Consider the following 25,763-nt stretch of genomic DNA (forward strand, 5'->3'; position numbering starts at 1 on the left):
AGGGTGCTCAGATGTGTGGGCTACCTCTGAGAGTGGTTGGGATTCACTCCCACTGGGCACCTCTGGGAGACAGGGTACAGCCAATCAGAGTTATCCCCAAGTGAAAGGCGAGGAAGTTGGGTTATTTGCTCATGTCCAACTCAGATTCATGATCCAGGAAGGACACTGCATGAGGATTGGCCTCCCCAGAATGGTTTTTTCCTTGCACCAGCATGCTGGGTGGCAGCAGCCCAGAGAAAGCCTTCTTAGGGTGGCATAACTCCTCGAAGCTGGGTGTCATAGGGTTCTCATGCCTGGTAATGGTTAGGGTGGACCATCCACAGCATCTGGCACGAGGGTCCCCCAGCTCATCAGTGGAAATCATATTTGTCTTTCTAGGTCTGAAGGAGTGCTAGAATTTGGTCATAAAACAACCCTCAAAATCACGAGGCAACCCTGTGGGGGGACTGAGGGGGTGGGGAGTGGATCTGGAATGAGGTGTGGGTTCTAAACACTAACCAGCAGTCACCCTGTGTTTCTGGGTGCTGGCAAGTTAGCTTCCTATTGTTGAGATACCTTGGGACAACTGACAAGCTGTTCTCACTCTTTTGAAAACACAGAGGTACCCGTAGCACACAGAAAGCTTTATCTAGCATTTGGAAGAAGCTCTTCAGCTTTACTTGGCATGGGTGTTGGGCAGGGTGTGCCTGTCTGTATGCAGGTCTTGGGACAAGAGTCAGGACAAAGGTTTTTCTTGATATCCATGCTAACACAGTAAAATATGGGCAACCTGCAGGGGATGAAGGATAGAAATGAAGGGGCCCTGTGTGTGAGAAAGGAGCTGAATTCCCCAAGGAATTCAGAGACACAGCCCCCTGCAAGGGTCAGAGCATATAAACACTAGCGACGACTTCAGCTGCATAAATCCAGTGCTAGAAATCCCCTCAGGTTTGGATGTGAGTGGTTTACTTGAGTTCTCTGTGTTGTCAATTGAACAACCAAAGTGGGAAGAAAAAAGAAGAAAAGAGAAAAGCTAGGCTTTCTGATTTCCAAAACGTGGGTCTAATAAAATTGAGGAAGTTACACCAAAGTGTTTCAACATCCTCTGGAGGGGGAAAAAAGTCACCCAAGAAAAGAACTTTTAGAAGCTGTGCTCCCATTAGTGCCTTCCTGGAATTTATAAATGTGTGAACTGATAATAATCATTATCGTTATGATTTAATGAACATTCTCATTATCGCCCTTTTAGAGAGCATCAGTTCTTGAGAGCTTCCCATCTGCTGGAGAGCTTGCATTTTTAAACCATATTGCATTGAAACTAGTCAAAAATTCGCACGTGAGAAGCTCTTTGCTTCGCTCAGGGTTACACAGCAGACAAGTTGTAAAGGTTGGACATGGCCCCACATTGCTCACCTTTCAAAGGCTGCTCTTTAGGCAACCCAGGTGCCAGGTGATATATTTGGAAATGATCTCCTTTTCCTGTTAAAATGGCTCTTGCAGGCATTGAGGCTATTTCTTCTACCTTTTCATCTGCTTTTTCACTGTCAACAGAGTCCCTAACCCTCAACTCCATGCCAACCATGAACAGCAAAAGTATAGATCAGATTCAGGATACAATTAATTTGAAGTTACGCTTACAGTTTGGGAGGTCAGATATCAGCATCAGGGTTACCAGCTGTTTTTCAAAAACTGCAGGATGAGCGTCACTGGTAACACCTCCCCTTTGTGTTCACTACAGTCCCCACCTGTTCCTATTGTGCCCCTGGAGGGACAGGAGTCACACAGCAACACCTGGCACTGTGTGTTTTCTTAGAGTAAATTGTACTTTGCTAATTCCTTTACTCTGGTTATCTCCTTTCCTTCTTGCCCTATGTAACTATTTGGGATTTAGGTGCTTGGGAATACATTCCTCCTCCTTCCCTAATCCCCTCACCTCAATATCCACCCTCTATGGATGAAGACTGTGCTCCTAGGAATTCTGCCTGAGAAATACCAGGAGCCCTTTGGAGTTCCAGCTTGTCCTCTTGGCTGTGCTCACCTCCTGTGGGATGGCACAAAGACACCAGCAAGACTTCAGACAGAAATTTCCAACCACTGGGCAGTGGACACTTGTTATGGAGACCTTGGTTTTCCCAGCCTCAGCTTTCCCATCTGCAAAATGAGCCCAGGTCACTTGACCAAACAGCTAATCTGCCCCCAACCTGGAGAGCCAATCTTCAAGTGAACGATTGACCAAATTATCTGATTCTCTGAAGTGTTGTGCTTTGGTTGGCTAGCTTTCATGCTGCTTCCCTAGGTATAGGGATGTTTCAGCCTGTATCTGCCCTTGATTCCTGCTGGAAAACTGGGAGGGGGTGAAGCTGAAAGGAGAGACAAGACAGGGAAGTCATAGAAGACTACACAGAGAGGTAGGCAGGGAGCAGGGCAGGGCATAGGAACAACACATTCATGAGAGTACATTCTTTAATAAGAAGATTCTTATGCACATGTTATCCTCATGAGCACAAGAACATGGGTTAAGAATGTGCTCACAGAATCTTCCTTATTAAAAAAAAAAAAAAATATGTCTAATGGAAAGGCAGAGAGAACAATCTTCCATCTGGAGCCAGCAGCTTTTTCTGGGTCTCCCATGCGGGTGCAGTGGCCCAAGGCTTTGGGTCATCCTCTGCTGTTTTCCCAGGCCACAGGCAGGAAGCAGCTGGGATATGAACCAGTGTCCACATAAGATCCTGGCATTTGTAAGGTGAGGATTTAGCTATTGAGCCATTACGCCGGGCCCAAATACCTCCTTATTAAAGAATACATTTACTTCCTTCTGTCTGTCTTCCTCCTCATCATCTCCAGAGAGATGAAACATCAGCAAATGGAATCAAGGACCTTGAATATTGTTTTTTTTAAATGCCCTTACAAAGACCAAATGAAAAGTGATCAACTAAAAACAAAATAGGAAGTTGCATTTGCTGCCTGGCCAACTGAGAAACATACCAGGATTTCCTCATGCGACGTCGGGGAAGATACAAAGAGCTAATGACTTTGAGATGTATTGTAGCATGGCTCTCCGTAACTCAGTGATGATGATGGTATTCATGAAAACGGCTCCCATCCTGTTTGTCACCTGATTCTTCCATCTGCGTCACCTGACACGTCTCCCTCCTCCCTCCACTCCTCAGAATCAGGATTCTATCCACACAAAGTGACTCAAAGAGGCCCCCCAAGAATTTGTGACAAGGAAGGAAAGAGGGAAGAGTGCCCTGACAGGCAGGCCATCAGAGGCAGCTCAGCTTCACAGTGGTGCTGGTATCCCAGCACTAACCCTGGGTCTGCTGCAGAAGCAATGCCCATGCAGGTGGAATGATCTGTGCAAGTGGGCCAACCAGGGAAGCCTGAAGATGCAGAGGCAAGGGCTGTACATGGCTGAAGCCAGCCCAGCTGCACTCCACCCCAGGGGAATCCGGGAGCCAGCAACACAGCATCAGGCAGCAAGAACCCTGCCTGCCTGGTTCGCCTCCACCGAGCCGCCGTGGGATGCCAAGCTGCAGAGCAGTGTCACCTCCAGGGAGCCAGTGTGCTCATCTGGCTGAGGCAAAGCTCCAGCCTGCTTGAAATTACAAACATTTCTTTTTGGCTTGTTTTCAGATCTTTTGCTGGTTGTTTCTTCAAGTACCCCATGGCTTTGGGGACTTGAGAGACAGAATTTTTCTATCTTAAGTGGCTAAGGGGCAGAGCCTGGCATTCTCTGTACAACACTACCTGGATGCCACTTTGGCCAAGAGCTCTTGCCACATGCAGTCTCAATTGCCCCAACAAGATGCCAGGGCTGAGGCAGAAAGTAGATGCAAAACAGAATCCAGTTTGAAGTCCCTTATGAGACACCACTTATTTTGTTCTTAATCAGGACTTATGGCCTGAAGTGCCACTGTTGGAAGGGCAGCTGGAAACGTCCCTTCTTGTATGAATCTTAAAATCTAATTGAGGAAAATCCAGTTGCCTAGACAATGGCATATTAAATTGCTCAGAGCATCAGTGAGGACTCATAAAAAAATGATCCCCAATATCTAGGACTACAGAGTCAAATAAATCTTTCAGAATTTCAGCCGTGCTAACGCACCCCCAAACTGCATCAGTCATGGAAATGAGATGGACAGAGGGCTGCAGCAAGACGACGTTCCAAAGTACTCAGGACCCCTGCAATGATAAGTGTGTCTCCTGAATGCATGGAAGGAAGTTGGGAGCCTTCGGAGGACACGTGTCCTATCCAGGCCTTACTAACTTCGGCTACTCACCCACATGAACCCTCACTGTTTGCCCATGGGCTTGATCATTTGCTAGATTTCTAAAAATCTCTGTTCTCCTGGATTTATTGAGGTGGTTCATTCTACCAGGCTGAAGCCAAAGATGACATCTATTAGGTGCATACTGTTGCATCCCACAGAGTGAAACCTAAAACTGGAGACAAACACAGAAACTGATGGCAGGGTTGTAAACGGAGCAGCAGGATTGTTGGCTGCCTTTGTGGTGTGCTGGCAAGACTGTGACCCAGCTCCCAAAGACCACATCTCTGGGTTCAAGAACAGAGAATGTGCTGAGCATGGCCAACATGGGCTTCTCCTTCAGGTCTCTCAAGGATGGGGGAATATGTGGTGTAGACAAAACTCAACCTGGTTCATCCACAGCAAATTTATGAGCTGTTTGCAGAGGCACAGGACTTAGGAGCCAGCAGTCATTCTGATAGTGTTATGGGAATGTGGGCAGCTAAAGGGGTTCCTTGCTGACCCATAAGACAGCATGGGTCAACAACGAACAGCTCCAGCAGAACTGCTGTTAGACAACTCCTGGCCTAGCTGTACCAAGGCACAGGACCGGAGCTGGCATCATCAGCCCAAATTACTGTGGTCCTTGATTGACAGCTCCAGGCAATTTGCATTTTGACAGCCTCAACAGACCAGTGATGAGAAAGTTGTAGTCAGCCCATATGACAGCCCAGCCCTGAGGCATGATCGGTGCTCCATTCAGGCTCCCCCTACTTCCTGTGCACAGCCAGGCCTCCTTTTCTGTGCACCATGCAGAGTCACACCCAATATACCAACAAGCCCTATCCTTTTCTGAGTAGCAAAAACCAGAAGTTTCACAGTGATTTAAACTTTCAATCAGTTCTAGCTGGAATTATCCAACATGGCTACAGATGGGCAGATGGGCCCTCCTAAATGTTTGTACAGTCCTGGATGAAACTAACGGCTCCTCTTTTCGGCCTGTCTCAGTGCTAGCCATTGTAGCCATCTGTGGAGTGAACCAGTACATAGGAGATAATTTCCTGTCTCTCCTTCCCTCCCTCCTTCTGGCCCTAAATCTTGAAAAAAAAAAAAAATCTACAGAGGTAAATATGCCTTTGTCCAAAGAAGCCATCACAGGGACTCTTATTTACATTCATTCTTTGAAACACTCTGCAGGAGAAACCTCCTAAAGAGACGTGGTCTCTGACTTTGATTAGAATCCAAGTGGGTTCCACTTCGCTTATCTTTGTTCCAACTACCCACGGCTCAAAACCACAGTGCTCCGTGACTGACAAGGAACATCCTTGGGGGGTCACAGTGATTTCCTACAAGCACTTCAAACTTTTAAAGCATCAACTGTGGCAAAGCACAACAGGCCAATTTGTGAAGGAGAGTAAGAAAAGAGATGTAACCTCAGAGGACACATGTGGAGTCTCCATTGCGTGCCGGGGACTCTGCTCCACGTCACGTGCAGGAAGTTTTTCCCTCAGAGAAGTCACTGTGCAGAGCATGTCTCTGTGGATCAGGCTGTGCTGTGTCCCCATGGGCTGATCCACTTCCCTCTTCCTCTGCTCAACAATGTTTTAGCAAGGGGTTTCTTAATCACAGAATATACTAAATTAGCCCACAACCAGACAGTCCAAAAACCACGGGGGTGGGAGGTGTAGGTGTATCCTTGCTAGACAGTCATCATTCCAGTGAAGACAGTATCTTGGAAAGGCTGTCATTTGCCAGGCTCTCACTCTCTCTGTGATTATATCTCATACTGATATTTAACCATCAAGAAAAATTAGTATTCCTGTTGAGATCCTCTAGCTAACATTTGACCGTTTAGTGTGTACTACACATTGGGTGCATCTCATTTAACTCTTACATAATTCCAACCATTCTATTCATTTCCCAGTATCCTTATTACTCATCTGTCCAGTTTTTGTAGCTACAAAAAAAAATCAGCTTTCCATGGTTTCCCACCACCAGCAGTTGTCAGGCAAGTGGGAGGGAGGACCCAGGAACAGGGGCCATGATGCCTTCCACACTGTTCCAGGAAAGCTGCGTTGTGCTCAGAGACGACCAGCCTAAGGACAGCTGCAAACAGCCCACTGGAGTGGGTTCTGAGTATACAACGTATGAAGACATAGGTTGCTGGAGTTCCTTCTCCTCCTTTTCTACAGAGCAGAATCCTCCTACTACTGCTGTAAAAGCCCTTGCCAACTGCTTCTTAGCAAAGCAGTTTCCCCAGGGACGTAGCCCTCAGCCTCGGTCACATGTCACAGGCAAATAAAGCAATTCTTGCTTGAAGCCAATTATTTGGTTTCACCCCAAGTGAACAAACCCCTATTCACCAAGAGTGGAGCGCACGCCTCAAATGAGAACCTCGATGCTCTGAAGCTTTGGGTTCCTCTTCTAAACCACTTTTCTCAATTGACTCTATTTTAGCTGGAAGGAGTTTTTGAAAATCCATAAGCTGACTCAGATGATCCCCCCAGAAAGCTGACTCTTTGGCCACCAGTAGGTCAAGTACAGCCTGAATTAACCCTTGGAGCCCACACAGGCTCAGGAGCAACTGTCTGAGCATGTGGGTAAGCACCAGTTCCTCCCTCAGCCCATGTAGCCAGGCACCTGTCTCTTACTGTTCTTCCAGAAAACTGTCAAAGTATTTGTTGAATATGTCAGTGGCAGGGGTCTCTGAAGTGGGGATGTGTAGCATAGCTTAGGACAAAGGTTTAAACAAAAACTATAAATTTTAAAGCCAAGTGGGCCAGGCCCACTCCTCAACTACTTTGCCAAGCTGGCACTAAGAATGGGGCTGCCAGCTGTACAGACTCCAGGCAGGAGGCTGCAGAAGACTTTCCTAGCAGACATGACCAGCTTTAGAGAACACACCTAATGACACCAGTGTTGCCCACAAGGAAACTGAGCAGATGGCCTTGCAGTCAACCCACCATCTCCAAGAACAATCCACTAGTGGCCTTGGAGCTTGCTAGCAGCTTCTTAGAAATTCACTCTTATATACAAACCAACAAGCAGGGATCAACAGACACCTGGGAAAAGACCATAAATAAAAGAAATAACTTGAAAGAAACAAACTTGAAAAGGACTCTGCTTCGGGAAGAAACAGCAAAAAAAAAAACCCTACATCAAAACAAGTACCAAGTGCTGGGACACAAAGGAAAGAAACATTCTGAGAACAAAGCCCTCAGGAGATTTTAAAACACACACAAAAAAAACTAGAAGTGTGTGTGTGGGGGGAGGGAATCTATGAAAGGTTTGAAAGAAATGGAGGAAATGCTCCAGGAAGTAGAGGAAAACCTAGGAGATAGAATATGGAAACTATTGAATAAATCAGTGCCAAACAGAAGATGCACAGCACCCAAGAAATCAGGAATGCCAGAAAGAAACAATAGAGAAATCAGAACTAAAGAAGTGATCTACAAAATAATCTAAGACAATTCACCAGAACAGAACTAAACAGTTTTTCAGGCTGAAAAAAAAATCTCATTATATCAGAGGAAATAGACCCCATATTAAAGCCAGAAAGAAAATACTTCTCATACAAAGAACCAGAATCAGGATAGCTTCAGACTCATCAAAAACAATACAATCAGTGTTCTAAAAGAAAACTATATTTTTATCTAGAAATTCACATTCTGAGTATCAATCGAGTGCAGGATAAAGACATCTGAAACATGAAAATTCTCAAGAAGTTTGAGAACAGTCTTATGTAAGAAAGCTTGTGGAAAATCTGCTCTAATCATACAAGGAACTAAAGGATGAGGTAGGTGTCAGTTGTGTTAACCCAGGAAGGAGGCAAAGTGATGGTGGTAAAGGAAGAGTCCAGAATGACAGGTGGTGTATGCAAATAGTGAAGTCATCTGTAAGGACGGAAACGGTCAACAGGGCACCAGGAAGGAGCTTTTCCCCTCAAGATGGACTGAAAGAAAACTGAATGAATGAGGCCATCTTGACGCGAGACCTGGACAACTGGAAGGAAGTCTAGGGTTGAATGAGTAATGAACGTGTAGGAAACTAGTCAAGCAAACAAGCAAAACCAGACCATGATTCATGAAGAGACAAACCCATTGTTGAGGAAAGCAACAGATTAATCCTCTGTGGTGTAGCTGCATAGAACATCCTTACAGGGTCCGGCGTTGTGGCACACAGGGTTAACCCATCAGCTGTGACACTCACATTCCATACAAGATAACAGTTCAAATTCCAGCTGTTCCAGCTCTCGGCTAATATACCAGGGAAAGCAGTGGAAGATGGCCCATGTTCCTGGGTCTCTGCCACCCGTGTACAAGAGCTGGATGTAGCCCCAACAGCTTCTTGCTGTTGGCTTCACCTGGTCTGGCCTGACCCCAACTATTGTAGCTATCTGTGGAGTAACTAATGGATGATAGATCTTTCTCTCTCTCCTTCTCTCTCTTTCTCTTGCTCTGCTTCTGTTTCTCTCTGTGTCACTCTGAATTCCAAATAAATAAATCTTTAAAAATGAAACCATCTTCATGGCCAAACACTGACAGAACTCAACTTACAACTGGATCATATTTAAGGATGGGGTACACCTGTGTGAAGTGGCAAAGGGCAAAAGACAATTAAGTCTCCATCTTCCTGCTGTAAGACAACCCCCAATTGCACACAAATCTAGATGAATCAGAGCATATTCTTCAGAGAATTGGAAATAAATGCCAAAAGCATCACCTTTTGGAAGAACTGAACATGTGTCTTTCTGGGAGTGAGGTGAGAGAGGGGAAGTTGGTGATCTTCATAGCAAAACCTATTTTTGCTCTTGATGGTATGGACTTACATAACTTAATGGAAAATTAATAATTCAAATAAATAATTAGATTGCTTTAACTTTAGTGTTTTTCACTATACTCAGAACTTAACAAATCAAATGAAGTCAGGCCTCCCTTAGAGTTTGCAGAGTCTTTTCTGTGTCTTTGTAAGTAAACAAATCCCTTACTAACTAAGGGAGTGTTACTGTGGGTTGAGGGCTGGGTACCCATACCAAAGGGAGTCCAGAAGCCTAAACATCACCAGTGAGACTGGTGGGAAAGACTGAGGCAGCAGAAGGATGATTACTGGTGTACATCAAAAAAAAAAAAAAAAAAAAGTGCAGGCCTAGACCTCACAGCCAGGGTTCCTGCTGCAGACTGCAGCTTCCCCATGCCCAGTTCTGGAAGTTGCCAGCAGTTATCTGCAAGTTCCAGGCATCCCAGACGCAGAAGCAACCTCCTGGCTCCTTGCACCACAGCTCTCATGATAGACCCTAGAAAGGACCAACTTTTGATCCTTGAGCTCTTTCACCCATTTTTTTCTAGCACTAAATTCCATGGGACTTCTAGAAAGATCTAGGATCATAGCATGGGGCCCCAGAGACCTGCTGGAAAGTATTCACTAAAAAAACAGTGAGTCAGTGAGTTGCTTTTGTAGCAGGATGAATCATCCCCTGCATACTCTTTAGAGAGGAAAGCAAAGAGAGCTCCCATTCTCTAGTTCACTCCCATATTGGCAGGCATCTTGATTGCTAGATGAATACCTGTCTCTGTCGACTTCTTCTGTACAGTTAGGAAAGATCGCTCAGTTTCCCAGCCTTTACACTGGGTACCATAACAATGACAGTGACAATGACCCACTGTCCAGCAGCTATTGCCTAACACTTTTTCAGCGCAACATCTTAATAAAAAAAAAAAATCTGCATCCCATATTAGAGTGCCAGCTCAAGTAACAACTGCTCCACTCTTGGGGGTCTCTCTAGTGGGGATTGGGACTCGAGGTGTGATGTCCGCATTGAGAACTTTGGGATACGGGGGATGCAAAGATGAGATGAACCAATGCACATTCTATTGAATTTTTCTGGGGGATTTATGCCAGGTTTTTTTGCAAAGGAAGCAGGCTGGTAAAAGTTACAAGTTAACAATAGCACACAAACTGCTTCTACAAGGGATTAGGGGAACAATCACCAGCCTCTGAGCTGCTGGATAAGTAAACATGGGTTACAGGAATAAACACCAGTAAACAAACAGATCTAACTAAAAAAGGAATCTAACAGAATTTTGTATGTACTCATATGTTCAAGCCATTAAAGGAAGGGGGAGATGGTGAAGATGCCTCACACCTCTCCAGCTATCAAGGCTTATCTGCAATCCCAGCAGGAAGTCTGCTTAGAGTCCTCAGGCATCGTGATCTGATTTTTGGTGGGCTGTCCTTCAACACTCCACTTCTAATCCAGCTTCCTGCTAAAAGTCCCTGAGAAGGCCATGGAGGATGGGCCAAGCACTTAGGCCCCTGAAACCCATGTGGGAGATGCAAGTCAACTTCCAGTTTCCTGCTTCAGCCTGGACCATCCCCAGCTGCTGCAGCCATTTCAGGAGTGAGACAGCAGACAGAGGATCCCTCTTTCTGTTTCTCTGCCTGTTCCTTTCTCTCTTTCAGCCACTCTTCCTGTAAAGTGAGTAAACACATTTTTATTTTTAAAATAAGCCATAGACTCCATTGTACAGCTGATGGAAGGGACAGAAAAGTTACTACCAATGTCTTATCAAACACTACACTATACTATAAAGGAATCTTGAAAAATCAGTGGAAAAGACACAGTATGCTTTAATTTCACTTTCCAGGAGTTTGCTGATGTGCCCCTGTATAATTATAATTCTTACCTAATTGTAACATTTTGTAAGGTTATATATCACTTATAAATATCTACTTATAATATTTATAAAACTGAATTAATAGGGTAACTGCTGTTCATAGAAGTAATAACAGGATTTGTTGTTATCGAGATTTCCTAATCTAGCTTTGATCATTATATAAATCAGGCGGATGGGTACAACTGACTCAATTCGCTAATCCTTCCCCTTCAAGCACCAGGATCATATATGGGCATCAGTTCTTGTCCCAGATGCTCCACTTCCCTTTCAGCTCCCTGCCTGTGACCTGGGAAAGCAGAAGATGGCCCAAGCCCTTTGGACTCTGTATCTGCATGGAAGACCCAAAAAAAGCTCCTGATCCTGGCTTCAGATTGGCTCAGCTTTGGCCATTGCAGCCAGTTGGAGAGTGAAGCAGAGGATGGAAATTGTTTCTCTCTGTATCTCCTTCTCTCTGTAAAATCTTCCTTTCCAATAAAAATAAATAAATCTTAAAAAAAAAAAAAAAAAAGGCCCAGAGGGAGTGTCCATTGGGTCTGAGGGCATCAAGCCAAGAGCTGATCCTGGGAAGCCCTACAGAGGCCATTCCAATCAATACCCTAACATCTGCTTTGTCCTCCAGCCTCCCGCCCATGTTGACATAAATGGCCATTAGAGGACGATGAGCCACAGGAGAAGTAATGGGCTGGAAGGAGGCAGCAGCCCACTGGGCTGGGCGCTTGAACAGATAGTGTTTTAATCAATTACAGGTTGTCACTATAATGTCTGGGTTAAGGGTGGGTAGAGGTCACACACATTATCACCCTTGGGTCCACCCTAGGAAACAGATGGAGGGGACCCCTGCTCAATCAAGAAGGAGCTCTCAAAATCTCTGATGCTTCTCATGGATCCCGATAGCAAATGCCACTGACAGCAGCAATTTTATTGTATGATTCACGCCACATGGTTGGGAAAGAGCGAAAGGTCCTTGTCTCCAAGAGAGAGGGAGAGAAAGCGATACAAAACCATTTGCTCAAGCTCATCCATCGCTCCTGATCTTGTAGTGTTGCCCGAGAAATTCTGACTTCTTACTTCCTCTTTCTATACAAGGCCAGGCGTCCGACCAAGAGCAGGGCTGACTTGTTTTAAGTCTGCTTGCCTTTAAGGTGACCACAGTTCACCTGCAGATTTTTTCTCTGGATGAGTAAGTGTAACAACAAAAGGTTATAGACATTATAGCCTGTCTGACTAAGGGGATACCGGGCAACTGGTAAAAATGGAATTCCTATAAATCTGCAAATGTTGGACTACCAAACTGTATATTTAACAGTACTTGGTGTTTGTAAGGAAAGGGAAATGTGTGTGTGCCTTTCCCCCTGCCCCCCACATACACACACGCTAATGGAGTAGGGGTTACACACAGAAAGTTTACTACTTATCTCAAAGCCAAAGTTTCTTCAGCTGCCTAATAAGGATAAAGATGTCTCTTCCCAGTGGAGAGATGATGGAAAATTTTAATTCTCTCTTTATGATTATCTATTAATTTTCTTCATTAAAAATACACTATGAATTTTTAAAATGTAAAAATGAAAGGGAGCAAAAAAAGACACTATAGCTCACTTTGGAATGGTTTACAAAGTGAAAAAATACACACAGTCTAACTGTTAAGAGGAGAGTTGAATAAAATATTACGACCCACACAGCACAGTATTAACCAGCACCATAATTTCATTTCAGGTATGTGTAACACCATGATGAGGCTCTCTGGATGTCACTTCAGGTCTTTGCTTCCTGTACAAGGGCTGACAGCTTAAGGAGACACATTTTCCAAACCCCATCATGACCTGGGTCTCACAGGTGGCCTGGCTTCAGACAGACTTCTCAGAGGCTGCTATGAGCTCTCAGGTATGTCCAAGAAGCTCATCTGACATCTGCCATTCCATTCTGAGCAAGAAAACTAAAAGCCATTGAGCTAAAATAAATTTGTTTTGGCTTGAAAAATATATATATTCACACACATGGACATATATCATATGCAAATCATATACATATATATGATGAAAGATTATTTAACCATAATAAAGAACAAAATTTTGAAATTTTCAATAAAACTAGACATTATTATGCTAAATGAAATAAAGCAGACCCAGAAAAACAAATATTCATGTTTCCCCTTACATATGGAAGTACAAACATATGTATATGTGTGTATATATATATATATGCGGTATAAAAAATCATATAGATGTCAAACAATTCTTACATATAGTTAAAATCGTAACTGAATTTTACAATACATGTGACAGTATATTTTTCTTCCCTCACTACATGATTGTCATGTACCACACATTTTGTGATATTAATAACCCTTAATTCAAGAAAACCCAGTATATATGTCTGTATTCAATATGCACATATGAAGTGAAGATGGAAATGTTGAAAACTATCAAATTTTAAAATTCAAAAAGCTTTAACATTTTTCACTATGAAGAGTATAAGGGATCTTCAAAGCAGGCATAGAAAATTCGTGCTATGAAACAATAACGTATGGATTTCAATGCTTTTTAGTGACATGAACTTCTCTTGTAATTCCATTTTCCATGGACATTTGAAGTACCCTCCTGTGTGTTACTTTAATCTTTAGAAACTTAACTTTTGGTAAAAAGATCAAGAGTAACTTGGAGCATGCAAAGAGGTTCCGAAGTCTCCTCACTTCCACCTGAGCTTCCCAGCCCGGGCACACCTGAGCCCAGGAGGACCTGTGGGTGCTGGGATCTCCTCCTCCTCCTATCTTTTATTCCTCTCCCTTACTTAATATTCACAGACACATCTCTTTTTCCAGATCATCTCCTTCCTTCAAATCCTCCATTGGAGATTAAGCCATAATAAAGCCAGATAATGGTAAGTATTCGTGGTCATAATGACACTCATAACAATGACACAGGTGGGGACCTTTGGCCCAGGTTGCATAACAACTTGGTTTATTCTGCATCCTGTATCCCTGGATGAAACAAACTTTGGTCTTTCCCCATCTGGAGTTGTCAGGAGGTAAGATCATCAACGGGAACTGGTGAGGCAGCAAACGGAACAGCATCTCCATGCCCAGGAAGCTACTGGTGAGCGTTGTGGGACCACTGGGGCTACATCTTGCAACCGTCCAGCCAGCGTCCCAGAGTGTCAGAGAGCTGGCAGTTCCGGGACCAATTAGGCCTGCCGGGAGGAAGGCCGAGGAGAGAGGATGGATGAGAGGGGACTGCTGGAAGTCAGAGCCCAGGGACTCCCATACTCAAAGCTCTTGCACACTTTGGTGCAACTGTCTCCGCTACACCCTCTGCTTTGTGCCCACATTACCCCTTGCCTCACCCATTACCGTGCCCTGCTCAGAGGATCATGGATCATGAACATCTCCCTCAACCCGGAAAGGCCATACCATTAGTTCTTGTGAAAGTGGGTGAGGGGTTCCTAGAAGTTCTGTGACTTTGTCCAGAACTGCATGGAGAGCCCTTGGTGAGCTCTCAACCTGAAATCAGAGCCCTGGGTCTGGGCCCTTTCACCTTTGCATCGTCTGTGACACTCCTTGCCTCCCCAAATTCCTGGAGACCCCCCTGAACACCCACAGAGGTCTAGGGTAGACTAAGCTTCTCTAAATTTTCCTCCTGGTGCCCTTAGAAGTGACAACACAGTCCCTGGGACCTGTGTGGGAACCCGCTCCCCCTGCCCTTCTGGACCCATCTGCAGTCCGGGGGTCCAGGGGTCAGGAGCCCAGCTGCAGGCCATTGGAAATCTTGCTAAACTGGTTTCATCCATCAGCTGAGCAGGCCTCGCTGGGTCTCCCACAAAGAGAACCCCAAAGCAATAGAAGGGGTTGTTTCCATGCAGCCCACACAGAAAGCCCAAAGCCCTCTGTAGCCCTTGGACAAACCTGGCAGAAAGGTTCCTAGGTGCAGAAAGGTTCCTGGGTGCAGGTAGGGTCTTGACTTACTCCCCTTCTGTCTGTCCCAGGCCTACAGAGCCCCTGGTCTGAGCATGGATATGACAGGACTGCCTATTTGCTGAATAAAAGGTCATTTCTCAGACTCTGAGAACCTGAGCAATGAAGAGAGCCTTGACCAGCCCATCCCAGCACCACTTCATGGAGTGGTGTCCAATGGAGATGATTCTGGCTCATTAGCATTTATCTTGGAGGGTCAGCCAAACTTTCAAATTAATTGGAAAGCTGAAGCCATGTGTGAAAGGTATTTCGAGCACTCAGAAGACAGTTCACCTTATTAGAGGGGCTTGTACTCTCGCATGCAGTCTATTAGATCAGAAAATGGATCATGAAGAACAGGTCAGTGAAGTGGCACTTGAGACCCACAACTGGTCATCTGGGAAATCTAAAACTCGGTTTCCTACCCTTACTTTTTATATTAGAACAAATCGCAAGAAAAAAAAAATCAATCTTAAGCATGAAAACATGATTTCACAAATACCCAGTTTTAAATGTATTTAACAGAGATGAAGTGCAAGGTTTATTTTTGTGCCAGCACTGTTTTAATACAGAGGAAAACATGGCCCAATTATTTATAATCTTGGAGTATGGAAAAATGTTCTACAAAGAATATTCCATATAAAAAACCAGAAGCCACAGAACAAAAGATTGAGAGGATCGGATTTTGTGAAACTGAACAACTTTTGTAGGATAGAGACACTCAGGCAAAGTCAAAATATCAATAGCACAGACAGGATGGACAAAGGCCTGATAAACCAAGAACACAGAAAATCAATGAGAACAAAGCATTATCATCCCAAGAAAAAAATGAGCTAAGGATCTTTCTCTGAGTGGTAACTCAGCAGTGACTCCAACTCTAAAATGTGACAAACAGAAAGATACACTTGAAAGAATGCAAATGCTCCAAAGGAAAGATGCTTAGGGTACAATTTTCTGAAACAGAGCAGCAAAGGCGAAATTAATGGGAATAGCCCAAATGCTTGTCAGCAGGTCACCTACATCCAGCAGGCACTGAGGAGCTGTCCAGACATCCCAGCATGGCAGGGACCCTCAGGTGGTGCCAAGCCAAGACCCTCCCATTCTGTTAGCACACACGAAAAAGCAAGGGGCATATAAGGGTTCTTTAAGATATTTATGAAGACATGCAGAAGAAGGATTAGGGTTAGGGTTAGAGAACAAATGTGTAAGACATTCAAAATTTAATTTTCATTTTTAATAACAACAATCAATACTTTTACAAATGAAATGTGGTAAGCAGCATCTGAGCAGTGGCTCCCCCCACAATAGAAGTCTATGGCTTTCAATACTTAGCAGGTGCCCAGCCAGAGCTATAAAAGCAAGGAAAATAAACCAAATCTTCTGACTGAATTTACTTCCAAAATACCTTGACGATACAGGGGGATGAAACACCTTTCAAAAGCAGCAATGATGAGGCCTGTCTTCTGAGACAAACACCCTCCACGGCCAAGCTCTGGCAAAAGTTGCCCCACCTACAGCACCCAGGCCTCAGGCTGAGGGGGCAGCGTGGCAGCTTCCCCTAGGGAAATGAGTTCATGTGCATGTCTGACCCTTCTTAGAGACACTAAGTCTAGACCCGAGGGTGTCTGAGCTGCCGTCCTCTAGCTGTCCTCTACCTGACCACAGGACTGGCCTCCAGTACCCACGGACATCAATCTCCTTGAGGACCCCAAGGAAAGCTGAGGCTTAGAAAAGTATAGATCAGGGAGTGAGCCTACCACTGTGTCCACAGTTTGGTCAATCTTTCTGCTTCAGCTTCCTTGTTTTATAAGGACATTTCGTAAAGGACTACAGAGGGATTTCTGAGGATTAAACACTGGGGATGGAAACATACAAATACTACATACTAAGACAGCCAAGGCACTGTAGCTACTATCAGAAGATTCCCTCTATTGTAAGATGATGTTTTGTGTTGTTAGATGCATCCATGATGTAATAACTTCGGGATGATGATACATGAATTGCAAGATAAACTCTGTTTTTAGGGATATGAAAACATGAGAAAGGAAGGAAATACAGTGTTTTTAAATGCAACTGGAGGTGACAATATCCAGAAGCTACCAGGCTGGTGACGATGAGATATGGAACAGGAAGAAAAAGTCAGGAAAAGGTGGCAGTTGGTGGTGGAACAGTGCCCACTGCATATCATAGACTGCCATAATAGACGTGTACAAGGGGGTGGCAACCGCACAAGCCAAGAAAGGTTTCCACGTGTTCTGTTGACTCAGAAAGAACCAGATGCTGGGATCAGCACAATCTCTAGATTGGAAATCAAGACAAGAGATGTTCACACCAATCTATCTCCGGATAAATATTTGAAGAAAAGAAGTCATTAAAAAAAAAATCTATTTGGAAATTACAGAACCTGGGGAAGGGAGGGAAAAGAGGATGACACTAATACAATAGCCAGGAAGAAACCTTCCAAGGAGAAGGCACGGAGTCTTCTGAAAGTAGCATATTGCAGAGTCAGAAATGATGTCACAAAACTGACACCCTCGGCTACCACCAAAATGGCTGGAAACAGATGATCCAAGTTTTTTATTTTTAAATGAAGGTGGATATGCTAACAAATTGCAAAGAAACTAAAAACGCAACAACCCAAATTCAATTTACACTTATGACTGAAAAATAAAAAACTTTGACTCAACTGGAAATGGAAAGGAGTAACCAATCTGATTATCTCAGAAAATATCCTACGTCATGATAAAGAATTCAACTTCTCACACATTAGTGTGGGACTGAGACAAGGATGCCACTATCATCACTTGTCTTCAAAATTTACTGGCAATTTCCAACAAAGCAAGAAAGCAAGAAAAGCAAAAAAAAAAAAAAAAAACCAGATATGACAGAGCAAAGGTGAAAGGTAAGACAGGATAGCCTTTAGAAAACAAGGAGAATATGATTAGCAACTATGAATAGGCAAATATTTGTTTTTGAAAAACTATATTGGGAAAGTAACAATAAACTCGACTGCATTTGGATTAAGGACTTCCATTATCAAGGCACCCTGAAAAAGACAAAAAAAAAAAACCCATATCGAAAGGAGCTATTTATGCTGGCACACAGACCCAACAAAAACTGTTATCCTGACTATCTAAATAGCTCCTTTAAATTTATATGAAAAACACAAGAGGAAGATCTCCAAAATTTCTCATCGCTTCATGGGAAAAGCCATCCAAATGGCCTACGAGTATTTGAAAAAGTATTCAATCTCATTATTTATCAGAAAAGTGCCAAGTAAAACCATAATACCACTACACAGCCATAAACTAGAACCCAGAATGCACTGGTGAGAATAGGGAATTAGCTGAGACCCGTAACTTCTAGTGGAAAGAGAAACGGGCTTGGAACATCTTAGAAGCTGTTTAGCACACTGTAACAATGATCTGAAAACATCTGCTGTCCACCAGTGTTACTTCTTGGCATTACCAAAGAAAATCTGTTTATATAATTACGAAAGGTAAGCAGAGGCTGACCATGACAGTACCAAAAACACAGAAATTACCCAGATGCCCACCAACAGAGGAATGAATAAATAAAATGGGATAATGTTGGATACGTCCAAGAGTGAGAAAGACTGGATCACTGTTATACAAAACAACACAAACAAGCCCAGTAACTTGCGAACTGGGGGCTTTTTAAGCACAGATCTGATTAAAGAGGGTATCAGAGTTGCAGTTATTTTTTGCAATAAACAGGTAACAGTTATTATTTACCAATGGGCTCTTTCAAACCAGTGTGATGACTTGAACAGAAAAACAGGCAAAGGACAGAGACACAGGAAAAAAAATCATAAAAGAATATCAATATATACCAAACATGGGATTGATCATAAAAGGCGAAAGAAGACCAGAACTCCTTTTCAAATGGTGATGGTTTTGTGATTGGGGACGGGTTAGTGAACAGGCATTTTGCTGACTTTACAGAAACAGATATCAGCACCAACTTGCAAGAGAATTATTCCACAATATGCATCAGGAACCTTAGAAGTATTCAAAACACTTCAAATATTCAGAGACATATACAGAGATATGTCACAAGGATGTTCATCCTAACAGGTTATAAGACTGTGAAATAAAAAAAGGCATCACGCTCAAGCAGCCTCCTTTGCTCTGCAGCCTAGAGACTGCAGAACTCAGTGGCGCTCTGCATCTCGACCTTGGCAGTCGGAGCCTGTGAGTCAGCGATTGCAGACACAGAGACCAAGATTAAGACCGAAGCCAAAGGGGTCATGAACACAAGCAACATGAAGATGATCACTTACCATGCTCCCATCCCTTCCTTTCCTTTGACAATTATCTTGACACATTCAATTGTCTTCTTTAAATTCGGATTCAGGGCCTCTGTGGAGAAAATAAAACAAAACCATCAACCACACCACTGGGCTGAGTCAGAGAGATGCTGGTGGCAGGGTAGGGATGGGGGTTAGGGGTCTGAGTCTTCATGACTAGCAGGATTCCATAAGGATCTGGGCCTAGATTTTTCTCAGACAACGTTAACAGGCAACAAGGTGTAGTTATCTCTTTTTGTGTGAGGAATTCTTATCAAAATCATCCCATTAATTGTGTGTGTGTGTGTGTGTGTGTGTGTGTGTGTGTGTGTGTGTGTGTGACTCTTCTGTGCTAGGCAATGTTAAGATGCAGCGGAGGATCTAATGGCAGAGCTGAGACCCAGCAGTCTGGAAGGCAGCAGAGCTGCGTGGACACTCACAACACAATGGACACCTGCAAGGATGGGAGAATGCAACTCTGCGAGCGAGCACTTGATGGGAGCACCTACTCCAGACTTGAAAGGGTACTGGACCAAGTGAGATGTGAGGGAGTAGACAAAGACAGGCAACTGAGGAAAACTGAGCCAGACACAGGGAGGGGAGCAGCACGGGGAACAGCACAGGAGTACAAATGAGGAACCACATCTACACTACACATGCGACTTTCCATTCCTTCCCCGAAATGTGGAAACCAAGACCTCTCAGGTGGATTTCCTATGGCATCCTCCACCCCTTCCTACCCACACAAGGATCTCCTCTTCCCCTCATCTAGTCACATTGTTTTCCTTAAATTGCTATTTCCAAGGACCTTTAGAATTCCTGTAAAACAGAATTTTACAACTTTGGCTAAAAGCCAGTCATGTCTCAATATGTCTTCCCACTCCTGTAACCTTACTTCCCACCGCCTTCTGGCAGGACTGTACCATGTAGGGGACAGAGCTGGTGTCTACCCCACTTGTGACGCCCACTGCTGACAGAGCGCAAGCAGCTCCTCTTCCTGAACCTTGCCCTTGCCCCTCTCCCAATCTGAATCTGCCACTGACCACTTCATGCAAGACACGAGCTCCTCTACTCTGAATAAAGTGATCCAGTACTTATTTGTTACTGCTGTGGCTGTCATGTGTGATAGAGGTCTTTCTGCAAAATGGTGGTATTGAGACATGACGGAGCCACTCAGAGCTGGAGCCTTGGGTCTCTGGGGCCAGGCCCATGAAGAGAACTGTGGGTCCCCAGCCTCTCCCTGTCTCTGTCTGCTACCCACTGCCAATGTAACCCATTGTGCCCACAGAAGCTCCTGCCATTATCATCTGCCCTCATCAGAGGCCATTCTGTGGGGCCATGAAATCTTGGGCTTTCAGCTTTCAAAATTATGATTCAAAGATACTTTTCCTGTTTACACATAGTTTCCTCTGGTATTTCATTACAGTGGTGGAAAGCTAACAGAGTTATACAAACTGATCTAAACACACACCCTCTTTCTCTTGAAAATGCTTTAAACCAAGGCTAGTGGTATTTCTTAAGCACCAAGCAGAACACCAGACACTGCTCGGCATATTACATACCCTGTAATGAAGCCTGGGAAGTGTGGGCACTATTATTATCTCCATTTTGCAAATAAGAAAACTGAGGCTGAAGGGGTTGGCATTGTGGCACTGTGGATAAAGCTGCTGGCCAAAATGCCAGCATCCCATATGGTCACCAGTTTGGGTTCTGATTGCTTCACTTCAGCTCTAGTTCCCTATTAATAGGCCTGGAAACGTAGTGGAGGATGGTCCAAGCACTTGGGCCTTGCATCCACATGGAAGACCTGCCTGGCTACTGGCTTTGGCCTGGCCCAGCACTGGCCACTGCCTCCATCTGGAGAATGAACCAGCAGATGGAAAAGTCCCTCTCTCTTCCTCTCCTTTCTCTCTCTCTGCCTTTCAAATAAATAAAATACTTAAAGAAAAAAAGTTGAAGTTCAAATCAAACAACTTGCAAGAAGGTAGAACCAAGACTCTGTGTGCCCTCAACGCATGTGCTATTTCTGTTCCCCACCCTTCCTGCCACGGGGAAGGTGTGCCAGTCCTCACAAACAGTCCCTGCTCCCCAGAACCACATGTTAAATACAGCTCAGGCCAGCCCCTGCCAGGACTTCCTCCTCTCCCTCCAAACATGTACACCTGTGGCCATCAGGTGCCGGTGCCCCAACATGGCTCAGAAGGAAGGGACCTACCAGAGCATGACATGTGACAGAGGTTCTTGCCGTGGTCACACCAGGCATCGTTGCGAATCTGAAAGAGGCCAAAGCCTGTGTAGCCACCAGGTGAGTTCTCATAGACAGCCGTGGGATTGAATTTGCTCTCAAAGTAAGCCAGGCACACCCCTAAGATGGAATGGGAAGTTGTGTGACTCCATGGAGAGCTGGAGTTGGAGCTGACTGGGAGAGGGGGGAGGGGAGGGTGGCAGGGGGAGGAAGAGTTGCAGGAGAGGTGGGCTGCTACTCACAGTTCTCAAGGCTGTAGCCCTCAAAATAATTCAGGCCTCCCTCCCGGAGCTTCTTTGCCACTGTGCAACGGCCCAAGACGTAAGCGGCACTTGGCGCCACCAGGAAGCCAAGAAAATAGAGCACCAGAGACATCTTCATGGTCCACAGGTTCGTGCCAACTCAGGGCAAGTGTGGCCAGTGAGTGGGCAGAGCCACTGAGGACTCCTTCCAAGATCACAGGGACTAGGGGCTCTGTGGGAAGGAAAGCACCTGGTATGGCTGGAGGTGAGCAACGCAGTGTGTCACAAGCAACGGCAGTGTCACCTGGCTTAACCCTGATTCTTCTTCCCATCCCATAGCTCTGCTTCAAGTCACAACAACTCCCGGGCGGTACCTGAAACTCCTCCTCTCCTCCCCATCTCCACCTCCTACTTTCGAAGGGAACTGCTCTCTTGAAGGTGCCCTTACTCAATTCTTTTCCCTTCTAGCAAAATCCACTGGTTTCTTGATCTGTATCTCCCTCCTTTCTCATAGACATTAGATACAGAGATATAAGCCCTTTCTCCCCGCTTTATTGTGGAAAGTAGAATGTACTCAGTAAATACATTGGAGAAAACGATGAAGAGGAAGAAGACATTCATCTAGGTCCCTCCAGCGGAGCCCAGTCACAGCAGTCAGACTGAATGAGTCCCCTTGCCGCCGCCGCTGACTCTGGAATAGATCCCTAACTGGGCTCTTTACTCTTCATAGTGTCATGTCCCCTAATTTTCTGCAAACTGAACCCCAGTGAATTCTTCCTTGCTGTCCATGTCAGAAGCCAAGGTCAGATCCAGCCCTGGCCTTCCCCTTGAGCCACAGCAAATGAGTCCCTTGACATCATGGTCCTTCTACTTTGTTTTCCTTATAACAAATGTCAGGGCAGGCACTTGGCACCACAGCGAAGGCCCTGTTTGGGATGCCCGTGTCCCAACTCTGAGTCTCTGGGTTTGAGTCCCAGCTCAGCTCCCAACCCATCTTCCTGTTAATATATGCCCTAAGAAGCAGCAGATTATGACTCGAGTACTTAAGCCCTGCCACCCGCCTGGGAGACCTGGGTTGAGTTCTAGGGTGCTGACTTCAGCCGAGCCCAATCTCAACTGCTGGGAACAGCTGAGGGAATGAACTAGAAGATGGAGCATATAAATAGAACTCGCCTAATTTTATCTGAAGAACAAAATGAATTGAGTACATGAAGCACAAGATTCTCCCATGGACAGTTTTTCTGAGCTCTGTCTGTACCCATGCCCTTAATTGCTACATTTCAATCCGTGCAAGAAAATTCCATGTTTACGTCTCCAAAAAAAGCCAATATGCCTCTCAGGTCATGTCTGCTTCCTGGGCTTCATCAAACAAAACACACACTGGGGCCTCCATCAGGCAGCCCTGTCTGCTCTTCCCGAGCCCATTCCATGCTGGCACGCTCTCCCGACACCATTCAAGGCCATAGCACCATCCTCGAACAATGCAGAAGTTTCCTAACCCTCACTACATATCCCTTGCTTGTGCCCTAAACCCATTTTCCACATAGTAGCTAGAAAAGCCTTCAAAAAAGAAACAGAAAAAAGCATGGGTCACCTCATGTCATTCACGGTGGATTGTCTGTGCTGTAAATGGGATCCCACCTCCTCAACTTGGTAGACAACATCTTTCCTGACCCAGAGTACTGCTCCAGTCCGACTCCGTACCTTGTACTCCTTGTTACACCTTCACCTGTCTCAAGGCACTCTCACTTGAGCACACTTATGATTCCCCCTCCCCCAAAAGCTCCCCCTCCTATCTGAAACAGGAGTCACCAATCACCCCATAAAAGCACGCTCTTCCTTGTCATACTCTCAGCTCAAGTGGACTCAAGGAGGACCCCTCGATTACTGCCCTCATCACAGGAAATGGTTATTTTCTTCATAGGTCAGCATCCACCATGACCTTGTTCATTCACTTGCTCACTTGCTTACTGTCTCTCTCCCACACCAGTGGGAGCAGAAACCTAGTCCGCCTTGTTCTCTGTTTTATTCCCAGGACCTTGGAACACAACCTGGCACAGTAAGTGTTCACTGAATCTTTGCTGAATACATGAGTGAACAATAAAACCTGTGCTTCCCTACCATGCAGCCACCGAAGGAGCAGTGGGGGGTTTGCTGAGCGCCCTCACAGCTGCATATGGTTACATCTGTTCCAGGTTCTGCCCACCCTACACCCACATACTCGCACACTTGTCCTTCTGGAAGCCCTTGGGGTTCTCCTGGGGGGAGAGGAAGAGTAGCTCAGATGCAGCTTCTCTGGGGCAGGAAAGTTGCTCTATAGAATGCAGTTTCTGAGGCTTTCCAGAAACCACTTCCTTCATCAACCGTTTTCCTTCACCTGAGAGCTTCTAAGCTGAAAGGCCTTCTTCACGACCTATTCTTCTAGAATCTTTTTTTTTTTATGACATCAGTTGCTAGGCAGCAGAATCCTCTGGAAAAAGGAGGAATGTGTTGCCATCCTGTTCGTTACTAGTTTTCTTGTGCTGTGTTAACATGTTATTAAAAATAACATGTAAAAGAGTACAAATTGTTCATCTCACAGGTCTACTACCCACCCAGAAGGCAAATATGGGTCTCCCTGCCTAAAGTGAGGGAGGGGGTCAGCAGGACGGCGCTCCTTTCTGGGGACTCTGGAGGAACATCCATTCCCTTTGCTCAGGAAGCAAAGCTGCTTGACCCTGTCAGACCTTGTTTTTCTGCTGGCTCCGAGAGGAGGGCTGCCTGCTCTTCTTAGCTCGTGTCTCCCTTCTGCCATCTTCAAAGTCAGCCAAGGCAGGTCAACAGTGGGAATCTGCCCGCCTCTTCTTCCCACACAGGATCCCTTTACCACCTTCTCTTCCATTTTTTAGGTCTCCTGTGACAAACGGGCTCACCTGGATGGCCCAGGTTCATCTCTTTTCTCAAGGCTCCTGAGTTTTTGTCTCTGTTTCAGCCATGTGACTGTGCTATTGTTACCAGAAACAGGCATTAGACATTGCCAGGGTACTTATAGAAGTTCTCACGGAACAGAATTTGAAAACAGCTTTGCTTTGGTGAAAAAATTTTTTTTTGAAATTCAACATAGTTTTTTTGTAATATTACTACTGGAAGCCTGGCCCTTGTTCATGGTGCTCTAAATCAGAAAAACAAAGCCAAGGTTTGAGGATAAAGAAAACGGCTAATCTATCAAAGGACAAGGATGGTAGCAGACCAGAGGTCTCAAGACCACTAAGTAACTAATGGTAAGTCAGGAGTAGAGAGCCAGCTGCTGACGCCAGCTGTGGGCCTGATAACAGGGCATCTGCTCAGTCAACATACGTTCCCGGGGAGACTTGTTTGTTGGCCAGACTTTATTAGGAGGAGGGTACAGCAGGGTGTTCTGCTGTACCCAAGCAGCGTTTTCCGCCATGATATGAAAGAGGTGAAGTGTTGTGTTAAGCGATGTCAGTGTTTCCTTAATCAGGATGAAGCCCATTCAGCCTAGAGTCTATGTGTACAGTACCCTTAGCTAGCCATACTCCTTTCCTTTCTGTTAAATCTGAACCTCCAATCAGTCTGACTAGGGAGGGACAGGTCACTTGGCAACTGTAGCTGGCTTTCCCAAGGTTAGTTTCTGGGATTCACAAACAAATATTATTTATCTGCTGAACTGAACAGACATTTCAGGTGATCACAAACCCAACAGTTAGCTTTTGTTGATCTGTTTGAAGTATCTGAGTATTTCTGAGAAGTCATCAGGGAATACCCAACCTCACTCTATCTTCCAAGCGTCTTAAATTCCTGCAAACAGGTTGCTTTCCTTAGGTAATTGTAAATATTTACCCTGTTGTGTCCCAATTTACTTTTGCAAAACAAACTAATCTATTGTTCCCCTTCTGAGATACTCTGCTGTCCCCACCAAGTTCAGACCACGACTTCCCTTCAACAGAGAGCCATCGTTCCCAAAACAGACATTTTGGTTGCACTGTTCTTTTCTCCAACCTGTTCTCCTGAAGTCTAGGCAATTAAAACACCCTTAATTTTGAAACTCAGGTGTTCAAGTTGCTGCCTAGAATTGTCTATTGAGAATGTCCACATTGGCCAGCCAGTGAGGGACATTT

General features: G+C 44.9%; 1 protein-coding gene across 1 annotated transcript; it reads right to left on the reverse strand.

Annotated features, from left to right (window-relative positions):
- Positions 1-13,418: 13,418 nt before the first annotated feature.
- On the reverse strand, positions 13,419-24,074 carry LYZL4 (lysozyme like 4). The gene is made up of 5 exons (XM_040994298.1): positions 23,867-24,074; positions 21,646-21,877; positions 21,374-21,523; positions 19,153-19,231; positions 13,419-14,089 (listed from the first exon to the last, which is right to left on the reverse strand). The coding sequence occupies exons 2-5, from the start codon at positions 21,782-21,784 to the stop codon at positions 14,020-14,022; spliced, it is 438 nt and encodes a 145-aa protein (XP_040850232.1). The 5' UTR covers positions 21,785-21,877; positions 23,867-24,074; the 3' UTR covers positions 13,419-14,019.
- Between the last annotated feature and the right edge of the window lie 1,689 nt (positions 24,075-25,763).

This window comes from Ochotona curzoniae, unplaced genomic scaffold, assembly GCF_017591425.1.
Source record: "Ochotona curzoniae isolate NIBS_2020 unplaced genomic scaffold, NIBS_Ocur_1.0 contig_908, whole genome shotgun sequence".
In the NCBI taxonomy this organism is placed as follows: Eukaryota; Metazoa; Chordata; class Mammalia; order Lagomorpha; family Ochotonidae; genus Ochotona; species Ochotona curzoniae.

Bases quoted from the DNA above. Each gene is read 5' to 3' on its own strand.
- LYZL4 (XM_040994298.1), bottom strand. From the start codon at position 21,784: ATGAAGATGTCTCTGGTGCTCTATTTTCTTGGCTTCCTGGTGGCGCCA. The intron at 19,232-21,373 runs GTAGGTCCCTTC...TTTTCTCCACAG, and splicing joins CTGTCACATGTCATGCTCTG to AGGCCCTGAATCCGAATTTA. The intron at 14,090-19,152 runs GTAAGTGATCAT...TCCTCCCGGCAG, and splicing joins AAGGAAGGGATGGGAGCATG to GCCTAATTGGTCCCGGAACT.